Below are 21,501 nucleotides of genomic sequence, written 5' to 3'. Positions count from 1 at the left end.
ATGTTAAAGTTGTTATCATGTGTTTCAATTATGTTTATTATTATATTATTACTTACCATGATGTTTTGTATGGACATTCATCATAGTTCCAGCGGACTTATTGTTTTGTATGTGTTTCTTTTGTGTTCTGCATTGTCATATCTGCCTCATTTTGGACATAAGATTTGTGAGGGTGAAGCGATTCACAAGGTGACAAGCAGGTTTTGAATGTAATGGTTGAAAAAAAGGTTTGCCAGGTTGATAATTTCTGAAGGTTAATGATTTAGTAATGAATAGTGCACAGAAACCTGAGCCAGATCTATCTTGGTGTGAATTTTTTACATGTCTCGGAGTTGAAAAGCAGTCTATCATTGTAGTCCATAGTAGCCTACCAAGTGTGTCCATCATGTTTCGGTGCATCTCGTAACCTGGATGTTTGCCCACAGAACGGTACATAAACATTTACGCAGAGAAATCAAAACACAAATTATTTCGCAATTGCGATTATGATGTGTGAATCACTGTAAGGAGTGGTGATAAACAGTGCTGGTTAGTTTGGATATATGGATGATGTGACTGAAAAGTAGCTGTAGGTATAGTCACATATCTCACACTCCATTAATACAACCTTACATAACTTAAATGTAACTGTAGACCAAATAGATCATGTATACCATGTCTACTCATACCCAAGTTATTTTTTCTTTCTTTCAACAAGAGGGTTTACCTCTTTTTATGATAAATGCAAGTTTCTCTGTATAATTTTGTTACTGAAATTGTCGGTAAAGTAATAACTTGTGACATTTTCATGATAAATTTTGCATCTTTAATCACAGAAAAACTCACTTTCATCATACCAATATTACATCTACCATATTTATAGTAACTTATCAAAGTGTAAGGTTGATGCCAATCTTAGGTGTTCCCTCAGTTTACTAAAGTCATTATTTATTATACACTACCACGACAATAGGTTAACGAACATTCGTGGGGCTGAAAGGTCGATGGTCGATTCTGCCGTTAACTTCCTTCCCCTAGTGGCCACCTCGGCTGGAGTGACAGTGTGTACGCGACTTTCAACCGTGTTAGCTGCATATAGCTTTGTTCAAGGTTTGTTTGTGCTGCGGAGTTAGCAACATTTTCGGGGTCTACACCCAGTGTATCCTCGCCAGGCAATGACCCTTCAACCTCAGTCACTGCCACTGGTAAAGTTACAACCCTGAACACCATTGCCATCTCCCAGGCTAACGCGCGGCTCCTCCAACCCTCAAGCTGGCGCCCTTTCCGGGTAATCCCACCTACCTCAGTCATCCCCAGTTATTCCATCACCCTTGTACCCCATCCCCACCAAGGCAGTAGGTGTCAGTTTTTTCCCAAGAAGCCGTGCAAAATGTTTTGATACGGGGGCCGTAGTCTCTGATATTTTATAACTGAATTTTAATGCGTGCTCAGGTTTTATGAGCGCCACCGTGCCACGTGCACGGACCTATGTGAGACTCTTTCCCAGGGTGGCGTTTGGGCGGTGGCATATCGGACTTAAAAGGCCCCGCAGGCCCGGACGATGTCAGTTTTATTTCATTTGCAGCTTCAAAAACATTGAATGACAAATGTGGTGGTGGCATTTTCAAAACATGTGTGTAACTCAAGATGAGTCATCATTAGGCCTGTGCGAATATCAGTTTTTTAGTTTGAATCAAATGTCAAATTCGAATAGTAAGAATTAGAATTCCAGTAAATTTTTTTTCATATGTAACATATAAATATTTAAAGAAAAATTAAATGTGTAGTGTAGTGGGTTCTGGTAAATTATATAAATAATACTAAACTGAAAGGTTGGTTATGTTAAGTCAGCTACAATAATTGCTGTAGGTAAAATGTTATTGAAATATTACAATTTTGAAAGGAAAATATAAGTAAATAATATTTTCATGGTAATCAAAATAGTACCTGCAAAAAAAAATTTTAATAAACAGTGCAAAGCAAATATGTAAGGCAATTGCAATATGTGTGAAGAAACTTCAATATGGTGGGTTAAAAATAATTTACAGTGAGCAGTTTTGATCTGTAGTTAAATATGATGTAGGGCTAAAAAAATTTAAAACTTGTTTGTTTGAATTTTTCACTATGTTAAAAGAATTATTATTTATAGTAACATATATCAGCATTTAATGATTATGTTTTTTGGTTTGTTTAAACTAAAGTGCAGGAACACGGTAGCTGCTTAGATTGCCCCTCTCTTTTCCTGTCCAGTAAGGTTTCCTCCTCCCCCCCCCCCCCCCCCCCCCCCCCCGCAGTGTGACTTTTTTTTTGGGCCACGCGTGGCAAGATAATTGCCAGAGCTGTCACTACGCTAGGAGTGTGAGTGTGGGCCTGTATCAGGTCGTCGTTAACTGTGTATTAAAGCCCTTTCACATGGGAAACTCGATTGCCGGCAACTGAGTGGCGGCTGAGTCGCTGTCAACTGCTGAATCATTGTCTTGATAGGGATTTCCTGCGAGCGTTCACACAGGCAACTGTCTCGTCAACTGTTGGGCAACTCTCGAGCAATAGTTGCTCGCAGTTGCTATCCCCGTGAGTCGCCCCGAAATCGACCGCCACCGCCGTCAACCACTTGTTACGTTCAGTTAAGTGAGAGCTTCCACACGGCAACTGTGTCTCATAAACTTTCCTAATTTGGCACTGCAAAACATATGTGCTGCGTTTTATACCAAGATATTGATTGAGTTGGTTCATGAGTGGCCAGCCCTGTGGGAAGTGTCTAACGTTGATTATGCTAATCAACTTGTGAAAAGAAATATGTGGTACGAAATTTGTAGTAAAATTGTGGAAGGGTTTGAGGATTTATCGTCCGAATCTAAAGAAACTAAAAGTAAGTACCTAATGCTATATATTTATTTATTATATAGAAATAAATTATACATGATTATAAATAAATTTTATGAAACCATGATCATTTGAAGAACAAAATATATTTGTCAATGCTGAAAATTTCTGATGACATATCCATGAATATCTAAATTCTATTAAACTGCCATTTGAGATTTCCCTCGCCAAAAAAACAAAAGTCTGCAAATATTTTGTGAATTTGTTTTGGCTGCTGTCCAACATTAACTGTGTTGTGTGTATCTAAATCAAGCATATCACATGTAATAGTGTCTCCGTAGACATATCCATCCCTGGCGCGGACAAAATTGTGCAGTTTTCCGCAAGCTGTGATAATGTCAATGGAAATATAGTATTTACATTTAAGGGTCTATGGGAAATTCTCCATTTGTTAGAAAAAATTCCAAATGTGCACTCTACGTACCTTCATGCTCTTGAAAACCCTTTTCTTCACTGTCAGATTTTTTTTCCCCCCATAAGAACACATTATATGCTTAGACAGTCGAAAAGCTTCATCGCCTACAAAACCAAAAGGAGCTTTCATCCCCGAAGCACTGCCAAGATAAGAGGGTTCAGGAAGATAGATTTAATTCTATTTCAATGCACTATTTAGAGTATAATTTGAAAATAATGCTAGTCTGCATTTCTTCAACATAATCCTATGACAATGTATGTAAAATTGTATCTACTGTCACACACAGCGAGCAATACCATTAAAATTTTTTTTTTATAATTATAGTACAAAAAACCACTGTGCTCAGGCTTATTCTTTTATGTTTGCCATCTATTGCTCCCAAGCAATTGGGAAAGTCTGCACTGTCTGAAAGCTGTCTTTAATTTCATTCCACTTGTCTGTGGTAAGAGCTGGCATGCAAACTTCTTTCAAAATGACCAAATCTTCTTGCAAATACCTTGAATAATTTGGCTGAATGTCAATATCCCAATCCAATAGGAGTAGTGCAAATCAGTTAAGGTGCATCCTGTTTGCCAGATATCTGCAAATTTAAAAAAAGTTGTTGGCATAGGTGATAAGTACCTACTAAATTATAAGCTAAATTTAAAAATGTACGTCTAGATTTATATTTTTATTATTATTATAAGTAGTATTTAGGTTATACTTTAAAGGAAGTGTTTTAAAAGTTTTACTAGTTGTTTATTAAACAATTGAAATATGGATCACAGTTTTTGAATCTTATTTTCCCCCTTACAGATTCATAATTTTCTTTTTGTTTTTAGACAAGGAACCATAAAAAAAATGGAAAAGCCTTTGCACTAGCAACTGTGAAGTTGCAAAAAAAAAACCACAAAATCTTGCACATTTGTCTAGTCATTTTATAGTGCCATAACACTAATTCAATCAATACCTGATTGTGACTGCAACTTGTTCCTGAACAGGTGTACATCGACGCATATTGGTATCTTCTACTTCAGCATCACTCTTCGAAATCTGACACAGTTCTTTGAATGCTGCTAGTTAAATTCTAAAGTAGTTACAAAATTTTTTATCACCAATTAAAAGTTGAGGAAATAAGTTAGAGAAAGCTCCTTCCGTCAGTCTGGCAGCATTGATAGGATGCGTCCATAACATCCTTTTTCTCGATTTCTTTTTCTTCCTATGATCACATTACCCCACTATAAATGCAATCAAAATTTCCCCGACGTCCATAGCGCAAGGGTGATGTGCTCACTTCAGCAAACAGTTGAACACAGGATAATATCAAGTGGGATCTCCTCAGCAATCGGGCAACTATCGTTGAAAAGTTTCCGGTGCGGCAACTGCAGTTGTCAGGTCTCAGCAAATTGTGAGTGACCGATAGCCGCCAACTCAGTTGCCTGTGTGAAAGGGCTCTTATCCTCTTGAAAAATATTGTCGTAGGTTGTTAGGCTTTAGGAGTCTTTGCTGTGAGTATGCAGCCAGATTTTTTCCACAAGGTCTATGCAAGTTTTTTCTCCTCGCCGCCCCTTTCTGAACAAAACAAATCACAAAGCTGGCATGCCATGTTTCTACCCTCTGATCTGAAAACTGTCAACTTTAAGACCTGCACAGTGTTTTAATTTTTACGGACACGTGTTTATCCTGATCAGTATGCTGTCAGTTCTGATCTATTTTTATCGACCTGCTGGACTCTCTTCTCCATAAAATACTTCAGCTGATAACGTGGGTGTAATGGTTTCGTATTACTGTGTTAAATACGGCTTTACTATATTATATATTAGTCTTCTCAAAAATTACATAGCCAGATGTAGCAAAAAAAAACCACGTAAATAACCCTAAAACATTATGAATATCCTATGGAAATTTTGTCACTGCCCTACGAGAAAATCGTCTGTGATCCCAAAAATTTTCCAGACTTTTGAAATCCCGCATAGCGGTATTCGTAAACGACTGATATTCGTTTTTTCGAAGTGTTAGTATTCAAAATCTAATCGAATATGAATAATAAACTATTTTTTTTGATATTAAAAAATTTTAATATTCTCACAGGAGTGTGTTTCGCTAAATACTGTTTGCCCTAATGGCATTTTTCCTAAATGTAGAGTACACACTAAAGCAAATGGCATTTAGGGTATACACCTTTAAGGCAAAAAAATGTTTAAAGTAAAAGCGTTTATTGGAAACAAAGTTTGGGGTAAATGCCTTTAGTGCAAACAATGTTTGGGACAAGTACATTTTTTGCAAACAATATTATGATAATGCATTTGTTTAACTAACTTTTCAGTGTACCTACTGTGCCCTATCTCATCCTGTATATGTACAACCTGAGATTGGAAGCTTTGCAAGATGTTTTCTTGTGAAAAATGAAATTAAATTGTAAATGTATTATAATATTTTTGAAGCAATAACATAGAGGATTACATGCATCAGAAAGTTAAAAGAAAGTCACTTCATAAGAGACTTCTTAAACTAAGGTTAAAAAAATTTTGGAATAAAAAAATGTATAAAAACTCTTGCAAAGGCTTAATGGAGCAAGTTCCCACAAGGCAAACTTTTTTGTTAAATTTTGCATGCAAATAATTACTGTGTGGTAAAAAGCTTATTGCACACAGATTTTCCTGAATCATAGATAGGTAAAAAGTAGTTGTTGATGCCCATTTATATTCTAGATTACCAACCAAAGTCTCACAGATTTATCATTTTATTTTATTTTTAACTTTCAAAAATTTGTTTTTGTCTTTTTTACAATAGTCAAATATGAAATCAGTTCCTCAGGTGCTCCTTTAAAATTAATAGAAAAAATACATAAATAAAAATTCCACAATAGGAACCCCCACACTTAATGTAGGTTTTGTGTTCTTTACTTATTCTATGTCTATGTTTGTATGTATGTGTGTTGACGTGGCCGGGGGTTGTTGTTAAGATGTTAGGCTGTAATTTAATGGGTGCCACCACGTGTAGGGGCACGTGGACCCGGCAAGACTCCTATCCCAGGGCGTGACGTCGCCCGTGTGGAGACGTGACTCGTTTCCCCCGAATACTGCCTATGCAATAACCAGACCTACAGCCCGCTCTCAGCGTCGGGCACGCTTTAATCCCTACCGTGGGCTCTTAGGGCGTCCCACATGCCCCTAGGTACTCGGGCAACACACACGTGGTCAATCACAACACAAGATACGTGTCCGGGTTTTTATTAGCCTTGCATACACATAGGCACGATAACTCTTTACATACTCCTAATCTCATCGTTTAACAGTCAAAAGCCTTACGGCGCAATAGGCTTAGGTGAGGCCGGCCACCCCGTGGCCGTGCTAGATTGTTCGCGAAAGTTTCAAGTCCCGTTACCGGAGTTAACAGATATTAATCAAACAGTCGGCCCCCGAGGTAGGCCCCGGGGATGCACGAAAGCGTTTTAGAGTACTTACGAGTCGACAGAATTACCGGATCAGTTGAATATCAAAGTTGAAGTCCCCGGAGTGCGGCGTGCTTCCTACCTCGGTGAGCGCTAGAGATCGACTGGGGGGAGCAATGGCCGTCGGGGTGGCTAGACAATGACGCAGCGCGCCAAAACGGATGGTACCGTTATTCGGGCCGGATTGCGCCGAGGCTTACTCAAGAAAACCCTAAAAGCTATTCTTTAATCTCTTACATAGAATTATAAAATATAAGAATTACATTAGAAATTTATTATGCAGTTCTAAATAAAAGGTGAAGATCAGTTTTGCATTATGGCCTCGGCAAGTCTACGTCTCTGGCGGCCTGCAGGATATTTCATCAAGACACTTAAAATTTACGTTAATTATTGGAATGACAAGTATTATAAAAATAACAGGGGTTAAAAAGAAAAGCGAATTACAAACATCCAATCACTAATAATTTAAGGGCACGAAGCACTGATTCTACTGCGACCTCTTCCTGTGGTTCGCGGCGCCCTCACACGCACACACACACATGTCGGCGGGAGATTCAAACGCCAGGGAAGGAGTGGAGTGGCGGGGTGTGATGGCATATCGAGCTGGGCGTAGCCCCGGACGATGTCAGTGTAAAGGAGAATGTTACCAGTTTTTTTTATTTTAATTTAATGATAAATGTGAAACAACATTATTTATTTTGCAGGTTTTCAGTATGGATATCAAGACAAAATTGCATGAGTATGAAGTGGAATACCAAGTTCTCCAAGAAGAGATCAATAATTCACGAGTAGAAGCAGAAGTATTAAAACAATTACAAGATGAAAATCAAGCATTGACACATCAACTTCAGGTATACCTTGAGTTTTGTAAAATAGGAACTATCAAGAGTAAGAGAAGTTAAAAAAAATTTAGGTGAAGGATGTACAAAATGACATACTAGTTGTAAAATCAGTCATCAAATGTTTATTTACTATTAATCTTGAACACTTTATGCGGCTTTATATTCTTTGGTTCATACTTAATTAAAATTATAGAGATCAATCAACTTATATAAATAGCGAAATAATTATGAATGATTTTTAAAAACTTGTATAAAAAACATTTTGTTAACCCTAGGCGGGTAAAATGACATACATGGTGCTTACAAAATGGCATACCATATTTGTACTGGAAATCAGTGTGAAATTATTTTGCTATGCAAGAGTTCATAAATAAAATATCTTCGTCTCTTTTGGCACATCTGCTCATGCAACTGAATGTGCACCAACCATTTAGAAAAACAGCTATTGTCATCCAACCTGATTCCTGTGCAATGCCCAAACTACCAGTTGGAGCTTCATCTATCAACCTCAGTTTAATATTTTTCTTGGATAAATTAAGCACGGCGGGATAAAATGGCCATTTGTACTCATACAACAAACAATGTCACATGAGATCCCTTTTCAGCATTAGTTAAAGTCCCAACCTGCTTACGCCCAGTAGTAGCAAACACTTTTTAGGGTCTCTGAAGTGTTGATAAAGCAGACTCATCGACGTTGTACAGCCTATGCGGAGAAATGTGATTGCTCTGAATTATGTCTTGGTAGGTGTTAAAAAACAGTGCTACTTGCAGCTTGTTAAAGGCTTGGGCTCTCACAGCTGAAGTAGCTTCTGGTTTTCTTAAACATATGTCCGGGTGTCTGCGTTGAAAGCCAGCCAACCATTCTTTGCCTGTCATTTTCTTTTCTTCATTAAAATTATTAGGAATATTATTTATGTTTGCAAATTGGTAGGCTAATTCAAGAACGTCCTTCCATGTAGATCCAAACAACCTCGTTTCCAGTTGCTTAATATGTTCAACCAGCTCTCGTTCCATCTCATATGTGAAAACACTCGTGTACCTACCCATGCCTAAAAAAATAAGGTACACAATTAAATGCGCTTTTATCATGCTAACAAGCCACGAAAGTCTTTAAAATATTAAGTAGGTAGATACCCATACCTTTGGTTGTTGGAGCTAAAACTTTATTTCGTTCCAGTGCATGTCTTCTAAGAGTCGATTGTGGGACTTAATACACTTTGGAAGCCATCAACGAGCCCATCTTATTTTTCACAGCTTCAATAGCCTTTTCCATGGAGTATTTATCCCAACCCTGTCGGTCTGTCTTTCTAGAATAATTGTGAGGCATGTTGTTCTATTATCTGGATAAAGAAAAAAATAGGTGGGTCAAATGACATACTATGCCATTTTACCCGAACAAGAGGTATGCCATTTTGTCCGCCTTATAACCCTAAACATTAGAAAATAATAACAAAAAATATAATATGAATTTTGAGATTTCAACACATTTTCGGAGTTATTTAGTAAGTTTGCAATGAACTCATGTCAATAAAAACAAACGAAAGTGGAAAAATAGTTACTTTTACAGAGACACAAAATCTATCTGAGTAAAACTCGTGACTGTGAAAATCAAACGAACAAGTGTCCACCTCACGTGGCTGAACGGACGCCACTGGTGACGCGACAGGTTGCGACAAATAACTAAACTGTCATCTACACGCCATTTTCGGAAAAAGTTGTCTTTTGTTTCGGAGAAAAGCGAGTGTGCCATTTTACCCACCTATTGTACGCCTTTCCCCTATGCATTTTTTTTAATTTCATAAGTTGGTACTTTAACTGTTGCAGTGTCATTTAATAAAAGTTGCTTATCCAAAGGATAGTTTTTATCACAGATTCTTAACATACATAGAGACACACATGTACATTTTTATTGAAAGTTCAATATTTTGTAGACTGTTGACATTGATTTTAAAGTTAAAAAATTAAACTTTGTTTTTTTTGGGTGTACCTGTAAGAAGTACTACCTTGTTAGGTCTCAGACTTAATAAAACTTTATTAGGTGCTATAATTTTTAACTAAACTCATGTAAGTAGGAGGCCTAAAAATCCACAATTCTCAAAAAATCAGTAGGTTGTTTTAAAGGTTCTACACTATGTTACTACTTGGTTGTGTTGTGACTCAGTATGTCATTTTTACCATGTCCTACCCAATGGCTGAGAGGCTGGTAAAGAAAAAAGACAGGTGTGTAAGGATAGAGGATGTTTCAAGGTCGTAGTGGCGGATTTATTAACATAACATCAGCTCACATTTACGTGGAAAACTCATTGTGTTTTTTTCTGTACATCAACAATGGTGCCATTGAAAATAATGCATGTGGCACTAATTCTTAAAAAAAAGCTTGCGTTTACAAAAAGTTGAAGCAGGTAGTACAGGTTATGGTATTAATGAACTACATTGTATAATGTTTAAAAAAATCTTTCCTCTGGTCCGATGGGTTAACCTTCTCCGGTAGGCCGTATTGACGCTGCTCACGTCAGCAGTATTTTCACTCCAAAACGAACTCACTCCACCGAGTCATCCAACGGCAACGCCCAGCAAGCTTGGGTTCCAAACCACCAGCACCTCTCGTGGCTGTCATTTTCCCAATGGACTCGCACCAATGTTCTGTCCCGGTTTTTTCTCAACCATATTGTCACGCCTGCATCTTACAAACGTCTTGCCGTACCACGCTGTTAGCACTGTCACCACATGCACATTGAGCATGCCGCACTCATGCGATATCATTCACAAACACACAAACACACACACACACACACAACTCAAAGCTTGATATAATGCGGGAAAACTACGTCGCTGTTTAATCTGGTAATTATTTAAAAATCAGAGGGTAGATAAAGCGTAAATGTTATAGTAAAAATATAATGTCTTTATAAAAATAAAAATTTAAAATTGAAACCATGCATAATGCCTCACTACCAAAATCTTCAGTTCTTTCTAACTCTATGAGGTTAGTCTTATACTCTAATATATTTTCTGTTTAGTTAAGCTTAAATTGTTCATAATGAAATATCAAGTTTGGCAGTCCCATAGTATTTTCAGCAATATAGTAGGTAGTTGCAGTATTTAATTATTACACATTCAGATATTGTGTGTGGCCTGTGAATGTTTGCAAGGATAATCATTTTTCCTTTGGAAGAATGTAGCATTTATCCTACATTTAATTCTTTATTGTATTTTGGTAGTACATTACCAGCTTTCAGTTTTAAAAGAACTTTTCTGTTTGATTTACAGCTCAATTTTATATGACTATATTTCAGTGATTTTAGCTTTTCACCACAAACATTTGCATGATCTTGTTCATAAGTTATTTTTTAGAGTTCATCTTTGAGATGTTAAATGTTATTATATCTTAGATCTTTTCTAGCATTTCACCTTAAGAGCAACACACAATGTCAATAACAACAGATATTTCACTCATTCAACAGAATCTTCCCCTATTGTTATTCAGTGATAGGGGAAACTGGGGTATTCTCGACCATCGGGCAATGGTGAACACCTAATTTTCAGCTTAAGTTTATTGAGAAGTGTGATTTAACTTATTTTCCATTCACGAAATTATTGCTGCCAAATACTGTATACTGAGAGCTAAGATGTTACAAATCAAATATATGTTTATTTATGTTTGGATTTTACTGCGATGTTTATTTAAATAAATATGTTTCATTGAATCATAACATAAAAGTGGATTCAAGATTTTTTTGAATACTGGTATTGATATTTGGTATTTTATTTCAGATTGCTGCAAACAATTTGGAGTGCCTAGGAAAAACTCAAACTGCGCAGCAAAACTCAATACACCGCCTCGAGGCACAGATTCGCAGCTTAGAGGTGAGCGTTGAAACTATGGGTCATTTCATTTCAGACCTTGTAGACACTCGCAAAGATATAGACATTCCTGGTGATGTACGTAGAATTGTGTCGCAGCTAATCACAGCACAGAGGAGGAAGTCCCGCCCTGAGGAACCTACTCATTTCAAAAGCAGTGACAAAGGGTTAGTAGGAGGAAATCATAGGGCAATGCCATATCCGTTGAAAACAGCACAAAGTTCTCCAAATCTGGGTTTGACATTACCAGGAGTGTCGACATTGCCGTGTGGAAGTCAAGGTTACTTGAAGACAAAGAAAGCAGGCAGCAGCGCAGCTACTCTCATGTCTTCTCCAAGTGCTGTGAGTCTAACAAAGGATAGCATTGGTAACAGGACAGTTGCAGCTGGAGTGGAAACACCATCTCATAAAAGTTTTGACATTTCGAATGGTGACAGGTTGTCCAAACAAATTGAATCTCAGTTCCCACATGACCCAAAATCCAAACTGAAATCCCATCAGAGTTCATTTGAACTCCATAGTACTAGCTCGAAAGTAGAAGAGGAAGATTCTTCTGCAACTCACATACATCCCCTGGACTCATGTTCAGGTGTTAGTTTTACATTCGGTGGTACAACAAAGCTGAAGACTATTAAACCAGTGCGAGCAATGTCTGCTCAAAGTTTAACTTTAAAATCACACCTACCAGATGGTAAAAAATGTAATTCTGAGAACAAGACCAGTTTCTGTGATAATTTTAATATTCCAGCCACTAAAATTCAGAATAAAAAAAATTGTGACAGCTGATAACATTTAGTTTGCTTGAAAGTACGCCATTTTTTGAAGTGAATATGAACTTTTATCATTTATTTTGTAATATTATTATATGTTATGGCAAATAATAAAGCAGTTATTATTTATAATCGTATATTTTGTTGCTATAGTACTTACTGTATCTATATCTGTGCATAATTAGCTACAGATCAGCAATGAATATTTCAGAATTCAAATGTTTGTTTGAACATGGATTTGTTAGTTCTTTAACATTATGTTTTTGTAATCTGCTGTGAATTCTAAAATAAATTAAAGAGTTTGTTCCGAGAGTAGATTTATGAGTTCTCGGTATTAGGTTTTAAATAATTAAAAATGTATTTTGTGCAGTATTGTTTGTAATAACTCACATAAGTGCAATTTGTGTTTTTTTTATTATGGCCAATGTATTATTTAGGTTAATAATTTTAACATATAACAACATATTTTGAATTATTTACATTTTTTTCTAAATTTATAAAAACCATTTTTTATTAGTTTTTAAAGTTTAAAATTCGTAAGTTCTTAAGTGTTAACTATACCTGCTTTTACAAACAAATATCACAGTACCATATTTAATGAAATTATTGTAAATACTGTAATTGGACTAATTGTTTGGTATTCCATCTGCATTTATTGAATTTTTTTTAACCATCATAAATAAAACAGTTAAAATGTTTGTTTATCTAGAAGCCCAGTATTTTTAACATATATGGATTTTGTATAATGTACTTGACCTAAATTAAAATACTTTTAATGAATGGTTATTCAAAATTACTCTTTTTTTACTTGAATTCCATACTTTGGTATCATTTGCTTCTATTTTAAGGAAAACAAAAAAACATTAAAGCAAATTACCAGTTCACTACATTATTGTTTTGTTTTACTTGTACTTATGAAAGACTTCTGCTTACATTATACTACTTATCATTGATATGTATTTGCTTATGTTGTGTGGCTCAGAAACATATTTTACCTGCTAGTTGTTTTGTTTGCACACCATTGTTACAATGTTACAGCGGGTATTATAATAGACCCCTTTTATATAGAGTTACATATATTGCATATATATCACAGTTATGTATTTAAAAATAGGAATTAATACCTGTGATTCTATCACCAGGAACATTTGTATTTTTTAAAAGGTATCCATTGCTTGGTTACGTAATGCTGACTCAAATATATTCTGCTGTGTAAGACATGCCAAATCACAGCATTATCATGTGCACATTCATTACTATAACCTACACTAGTCTTCCTGAATACTCTAGAGGGTTTTGGTTTAGTTGAAAACTAATTGCGAAGAAACCCTGGTGTAGTAGCGGCCAGTATGGATGAGCTCAAGTACATTTGAACACCCAGTTATTAAAAAGAAAATGTGTATAATAGTGTTAAAAATGTGCAATCTCATTCCATTTTAGGATGAATATCTGGAATATCCACTCTATGACTTTAGCTGCAATGTTGCAACACTGTGATGTGCGCACCGAATTTGTGCACATTTTAAGTTCTGTCTGGGTGTGTACGGCATGGAAGTTGCATCATTGAGGAGAAGCACAGTTCAAAGTGTGCTTTCATCACCTGTGTCTTGGGGGCAATCATGTTTCTGTTGATGGGATTGCAACTGTAGCCATTTAAAGGCCTGTCCCACTATCAAATGTTTGTTTCCAACAATTTCCAATCAAATATGTCAATTTTAGAGGGTTATGATGAACTCGAAAACCTCACTAGTACAGCCATGTTTTTCAGTTGGATGACTAAATTTCCATGTTTTTTATAACCTGAGTGGGTTCTACAATTTTTTGTGTGTTTGATGGAATCTGCTAATCAGTATCATGCTCAAAGAAGATATGAAGGTAAAATAAATAATGTTCATATGAGTGTAATCTGTAAAGTAATTACTATGAAGGAAAATAAAAAAGAACTAGCATGTGTCTATAACTGTTAAAAGACTGCAGAACATTCCTTTTATTATGTGACAAGTATTTGTTATCTGAAACTACAATGGTTTTTAATTGTTAAAAAATGCTAAAAATCATAACTTGTTAAAACAAATTTTTATCACTGTGTTGAATTATTTTTATTTTTGAATAAAATTAAAATTTTAAATTTGATGTGTCTCTGTCCAATATAAATTTTTGATTGTGTCATGAAATTAAAAACATGTTTAAGGTAATCTGTTCACTTTATTTGATAAAATTAGAAGTCATATTATGTTCAAAAGTATTTGTCAGACTGTTTGTCAAATATAGTTGGAAATAGAAATCTGAAAGTGTGGCAGAGTCTCAAGAAATTCTGTGTTAATTTTGTAGAGTCCAAACTTGTGTGTTTTATTGCACTCGTACAACCATTTACATGTGTTATTTTGGTCTTTGTACTCATCTGTTGTACAGGTATGTTCTAAATTTATCCATAAACTCCTGGCCCAGAATAGTCTTCAGACAAGTTTGTATTTGAAAGTAAAGGTGCCAACGCCATGCTAAGTTACATATAGCAGCAATAATGAATTCTGCTTACTATTATATCAAAATTGAAAAAAAACCTTAGTAATTTGAAAATTCCTTTTAAAATAATAGCTATGCAAAATATTTAAACTGAAAAAAAAAAAAGTTTTGTTTTCAATGGATTTTTCTCTCAGAGGAACTATTGATATAGTTTACTCATGTTGGGGATGCCTTAGTAAAATTTCTTAGTGTTTTATATAGAATGTTATCCATTTGTAATACAAAGTTTTGTACCAGCATGTACTTTGTCCAGATGGTATGGATATCTGTGAGTGTGCTTATGACTGGTCTAGACGCATTTCATTCAGGATATTGACCTGTGACTAGGAACTGTTCAGCGTGTCACAATATCCGATATCTTAAAATATTCAGGCTAAATTCATATCATTTTTTCCATTGTATTAAATGATTTTACATGTTTCGTAGGTATATTTAGTAAGAGCTGCCTTTATTTTAGGGGAGATCACTCAGTAAGTAATTTGAACAACCTTGTTTTAGGTTTACAAGTCGCTACTGCCCATGTGTATACTATTTACTCTCATGCCCGCCCCTTTTTTTTCTACATGATCATTTTGGCGCCAATTTCAAACCTTCAGCGTTAGCTTTAACAGTCAAATTTTAAAAATCAAGCATTTTCATCAGTAATTTTTGCAGGCTTTCACGGCCAACCTCATTCTCAGTAGGTAACTGCTCCCTGATGATGGTGACTGGAATGTCGACCGAAATGTCGGTGAATTTATCGCCAAGGACACGACTACAACCCAGAAGCTAAGCTACTTCCATTTTCATCAGAATTATTAGAATTTTCCTGCTTACACAAAACCAATTATCTAGTGGGAGTTTAATAATATGTAATTTTTATAAGTGTGACAAATACATTTTCGGGTGGTAAAAATTATAAATGGTTTTCACATACTTCTATTCCCATGCCACGGATCACTAAACATTTATCCCAACTTTGAAAGTTTATTTTTTAATTAATCTATTTAATTCACAGAACAACCACATATCCTCCAGTTATTTTTGAAACTATGCAGATTTGATTTGTTGTGTCAGTATAATAACATGAAATTATTGGATAGGTTTATTTTATTCAAATATTACAATAATTTTATTGTGTTATTCAAATATGAATATCACAATATGTGAAAAAAGATAATCATAAAGTAATTGGAAAATTTTTCTTTAAGTAAAATAGTAATTAAAAAAAAAGTGATGACATTTATAAACATTGTTAATTTTTTTGATTGGAACTGATAATTCAATTGTCTGTTGATCTGTTGTTGCATTGATGGTGGAGGAATGGCCAGGCACCATCTATGTGTAATTAATTGTACATCTCGTTGGGGCATCATCAATTTGGTAAGTGATGCTGTGTATACCAGCCAGAAGGAGATCCTAGTGAGGCCTATGTGCTGTTCACCTAAGATGTCCTTGGTGGCTATTGGTCATGCCAGTGGCATGCACTTGTCACCCTTCTGTTTTATTGTAGGTAGTTGATGAATACCCAATTCCAAATTTTTTTCTCTATTTTGCGCTGATACAGTTTTGTTGTTTCATTTTGAAGTGTCAAAATCTCACATTCTGTGTAGTATAATGTAAATAAAGAGCTAATAATTATAATCTTCATCTGGTTCCAGAATAAACAATTGTGTATTTACCTCATGAAGGCCTGCTTAGTGTCACATTTAAAAGAAGATTCACATGTCTGCGTTTGGTTGATTTTTCTTGCTATGCTAGCTGAAAAATTGCCACTACATAACACTTTTTCTCTGTGTCTAATGTTTGTGGCTACTTCACTGTACACCTACAATGAGTGCTTATAATTCCATTGGCTTGATTAAGCTATCCTTGATTTCAATTATGGTGTAAATCTGTGGTGGGTTGAAGGAACGGCCACACAAACTTGTCTTTTGCTGCACCCAACACTCTTACAGTTTTGCCCAACAGGTTCCAGGCAGCAGGCTAATGGAAATACCTCACATTTTATTAGGTTTATTACTTTTTTAATTCTTTCATAAAACTCATGAAGTGACAGCAAGCTGAAACACAAAGTTTATCTCTATGTATATTTTAACGTGTAGGTACTTAATAATCAATTATGATTTGCATGTGTCTGGTTATTGCCTATATGCGTGAATGTTTTTAATGCTGTTACTATATTTGATTTTATGATTAGGTTTGAAATACATTAACATAATAATTGTATCTTTTATGCACACAGTGAGTCATTATTAGTCTCTTAACAATTGTGAGATTTATTATACCAAAATAACATGAAAATAAAAGTGGCATTTTTCCCTGAAAATGATTTATTAGGGATAGATGCATTTAAAAGTTTTGTATTAAATGGTTTTACTTGAAGATATCATTGACCAAAGTGGTAAAAACAATTATTGAATAGTGCTTGTTGAAAAAAATATTGCATCTCTACAAAAACTAGGTTGGCAATTTTTCATGGGGAATAGCCATCCTCTTTTTGTATTGAGTTTTGTAATAATATTGTGTGAAGTTAATATTAATTTTCAGAAGAGGTTATCTTGTTGGGCCATTCTGTGAGTTAACCATTTTCCAGGAAACCACATGCTCATATTCATTTAACTTAACTGTTAAACCTATATTGAAAATTATGCTTTGAGTTCACAACCTAAACCAGCAATAATTTTATTTCAGTAGGATAGCAAGTTATTTCAGGAGTGTTTTAACTTTGAGATACATCTTAGTAACAATTATATGTAAACATTCCTGAGTTTTTTTCTATTTCAACAGAGTTGCCATTTTTTTTTAGTATGTTTGTGCTGCACTTACAGTACATTTTATGTATTAAATAACATGTTATAAGACTACATACCTACAAATATGTTTGTAAACAGAAATCACATGGGTCAGAGATCTGCCGGTTAGCCAGTTTGTATGTATATATATTCAATTAACAGTGCATATTTTGGGAAGTCAAGAATGTAGAAATAGGTTCAATTTAGTCTGTGATTGAAAATTGTACCATAAAATGTGATACTTCATATCTTCATTATATTTTTATCTGTATATCTTCCTTATAATAACATTGTGTTTGTTGGTGCAAATGAGGTAATCTCAGTTGATCTGATTTTAAAAAATTCTTTCTCTGTTGGCTAGATTATTTTATGCATATTGTTTTATGCTAAATTTTATTCTAGTTGAAAATTTTTGGTTCAGAAAAGTTATAAGACTGTAATCATACTGTTCAGTCTATATTTTTTATTTCTTACTAAATGTATAAATGACTAAATGGGCAAAATATGTAAAACTATAAAGACCAGCCTTAGCTTCACTTTGTTGGTATTAGTAATGGAAATGAATCAGAATTTCAACCTTTAGGAACTATAAATCTTCCATATAGCATTATATAATAATGTAAGAGTGTGTGATTGCTTGTATAAAATAGGTCATTTTAGAAACTTTAAGTCTAATTTTAAAGAAACCTTATGGTATCCAAATATTTATGTGAGCATAATACCTACTGTGGAATATTTCTGTGGGAAAAAATTAATTCCATCTCGAAAAATTCTCAGACACTGACATATATTCAGTAATTATAACCAATATCACCATTTTCTTATTTATTTGTACTGTTTTTTTAGACATAGCAAGACAGTTTATGTACATAGGTTTATTATTTTTGTTGTAATTAAAATTGAAAAAAGGAATTTTCATTGTCTGCTATTATTATTACAAATTGAAAGTAATGTATTTCTGTGTACAGTATCTACATTTGAAGTTTATGTCATAATTAACTCTCTAATCTTGGGGAAGGCAGAAAATTACCAGATTAAGGCGAGTGCACTCAGCTTCCACATTGGCACATTGGCACTAGCAGACAATGATGGTTGTGAAGATTTTAAATGCCAGCTTTGATTAAGTAATATTAACATGAAACAGAAATATTAAGCGCATCTACAGGACACAGGTATGTAAGTTTAAATTATTATCCTAAAAAGGTTAGGTATGGGCAGTCAGAAAAATTAATCAAATAAGCATTCTAATGACATAAACATGCAACTTTTGGACAAGAATCAAACAATTGAACATTCACTTTATTAAAACGAGGAAAGAAATGTGTGTGTTGGTTCATGGCTGCGGTGTCTTGATTGGGTTGCGTTGCTGTGCCCTGTTAGAACAGCTACTTGTGCACTTCGTGATTGACACACTACAGATGGCAAGGCCTATGCATTGGGCTTAAAGGCAGAGGGAAGGGTGTATTTGGTGTCTAATTGCTTTCCCTTCAACAAGAAATAGTCTGTGAGATTCACAAAACTAGACCACTAAGTTAATTAAAATAATTTATCTGAGTACTTTTGTGAGGTGAGAGTACTATGAGCCATTGAAACCCTCTGAAACTGTGACTAGTACATTGAAAGAACTCAATTTTATACAAGCAATTGATGTAACTTTTGTTTTCGTGAGATAGTCTCACCAAAAAATGTTTCATCCCAAAAGAAATAGTAATTTGATGCACATTTAAAATCAGCACCTATGTGTAGTTATTTTTTTTTTAAATATTGCCTTAAGAATTTGAAAGCTAAGTCAATTATTAATATAAGGAAATAGATCTATTCTAAAGGTCTATGAAAGATTTGGTATGGAAGAGGGAATTGCCATTAAAATGCAAACAAGTTTTGTACAATACTTACTACATGTCCATAGTCACTTATGTAGCAGACACTCAGACTTCAGATAAGAGAGATGCTGGGATGATCAGAGCAATAGAAATGAAGTTTGAGGCGTATGTTGGTGGTTACGATGCAAGAGAGATGGTGCAAGCAAGAGCAGGAGTACGGGACTTGAATGAGATCATGGGAAAAGTAAGAATGAGATGGTATGGTCATGTAAAGAGAACGGGAAAAGAGAGGCTGTCTAGGAAAGTGATGGAGTAGAAGTATACAGGAAGAAGACCCCAAGGAAGACCAAAGAGGAGGTGGGAAGAGCAGTTAGTAAAAGGAGTGCAAGAGAGAGAAGACTGGAATAGATTGAAGGATGAGGAATGGTGGCGTGGCAGAGGAAGATGGAGGCATTTTACTTTGCTGACTCAACTGCAGGCTGGAAGCAGTTGAGGATGACGACGACATTAATATAAGGTGAGTGTTAAATATCTAAACGAAATGGCTTGTTTAAAGTAGGTGGCCAGCAAGTAAACTCTGCATTGTAATGACCCTCACATAGTTGCTCAAAAAATTGTACTCTTTGATGGGTGAACGAACTATAGCTGCTACAAGGATTTACTCAACAATATTAGCAAAGAAGTTTTAAAGAATTTTCCAGGGGATAGTAAATTATCTTCTTCAATAGGCACTGTCGTCAATACAAAAGACATAATTCACTATAAACTAAAGTTTTGATTTCTCCAAATCCTTCAATAATCCTGCCTTTAATGCAGTGGGTTAAAAAAATCTGGCTTATTTTAATGCAAAATGTTTGTTTAGTCAATGTGTAATGTTACAATATTGTGTGTGAGTGAAAGACACCACCTGTTACTATAATAAATAAGTTTAGCTTCATTCACAGCCGATCTCTAAGCTTTCAAACAGTGAAAATACTTTTTAACGTTCATCCAGTTGTTCAGACATAATGCTTCAACAAACAAACATAAACACCAAACTCAGTTGAAATTCTACTATAGTTTCCTGAGATTACATATATGTATGTTAATATATATGTGTGTATACACACACACAGGTGAAATATATGCTGCATTTAATACCAATAGTTGTGTATGTGCACACTCTTGCCTGATCATCGGTTTTCACGAGCCTCCGCCCAGCAACAGTAGATAGCTGGCCGCCACGCCACGTTACTGATGGTTTAATGTGCATGGCTTGGCATGAGTTTGGAAGTCCTGAGACCTTGCTAAGTTAAAGCTAGTAGCACTTAGTGGTACTTCATGGTATGTTTTTTTGTTGTATGGTTGTTTGTTGCTGTATGATCGAAAATTAAATGGATATCGTGCATTATGAAGACCTTAACTGTCTACCTACCATTTTGACAAAGGTGACATGTGGTAGTCTAGGGCATGGATGAATTATAATCACATACATCTATTTATTTAGTTGTTATGAATGCAGATGATTTAAAAATGAATATATAACATTTTTTTAATGAATTTTCATTACTATAATCATCTAAGCGAAGCAGGTTGAAATGCTGGTTATGGTATAAAGTGTTCAGAAATAAATCTTTCAATTTTTGATACAGATTTTACTTAACTGTAAGTAAAATATGTGACTCAATGTTGTCAAAAGTAAATAATATGCTTCCAAACTCTAAAATATGAAAATTTATGTGTACAACTAGGTATGTTGAAGTTGATAATTAGATTGTTGTTGAAGGTTTGTGTATTTTAGTGTATAAATATTTCAATAAATTATAATGAAACGTTAAAATGTTGTGGCATTCATTATAATTTTAGATTTTACCATGGTCAGTAGCAGATTAAAAAGCAAATAAATCCATTTACCATCCATTATACGAGGGTTATTTTTTTTTCAACCTCCGATCGGCTGTAATAAAAAAACGGGAATGAATTGGGAAATTATTTTAATGTCAAAAGAAACATACATCTTTACTCTATTTTTCCACATAATCACCGTGCAGATTGAGGCATTTGTCGTACCGATGCACCAGCTTTCCAATACCCTCTGCATAAAATGATGCCTCCTGCCTATTCAGCCACGTTTTAACAGTGCCCTGCAGTGTGATTACAGTTTCATTTCTCCATGGCATGCCCATTAATCGATACTCTAATCGCTCGTACACGAA

At 34.9% G+C, this 21,501-nt stretch overlaps 1 protein-coding gene across 9 annotated transcripts in view; it reads left to right on the top strand.

Annotated features, from left to right (window-relative positions):
* LOC134529413 (TBC1 domain family member 4) overlaps positions 1 to 21,119 on the top strand; it is a 353,166-nt gene extending 332,047 nt beyond the window's left edge. For all 9 annotated transcript variants that reach the window (XM_063363455.1, XM_063363457.1, XM_063363459.1 and 6 more), the window contains 2 exons: positions 7,415 to 7,561; positions 11,327 to 21,119. In XM_063363455.1, coding sequence (XP_063219525.1) covers positions 7,415 to 7,561; positions 11,327 to 12,202 — 1,023 coding nt within the window. In that variant the 3' untranslated portion in view covers positions 12,203 to 21,119. The remainder of the gene's footprint in view (positions 1 to 7,414; positions 7,562 to 11,326) is intronic.
* The last annotated feature ends 382 nt before the right edge of the window (positions 21,120 to 21,501 follow it).

The sequence above is a fragment of the Bacillus rossius genome, chromosome 2 (genome assembly GCF_032445375.1).
Source record: "Bacillus rossius redtenbacheri isolate Brsri chromosome 2, Brsri_v3, whole genome shotgun sequence".
In the NCBI taxonomy this organism is placed as follows: domain Eukaryota; kingdom Metazoa; phylum Arthropoda; class Insecta; order Phasmatodea; family Bacillidae; genus Bacillus; species Bacillus rossius.
This window is presented reverse-complemented; position numbering and strand designations above follow the sequence as displayed.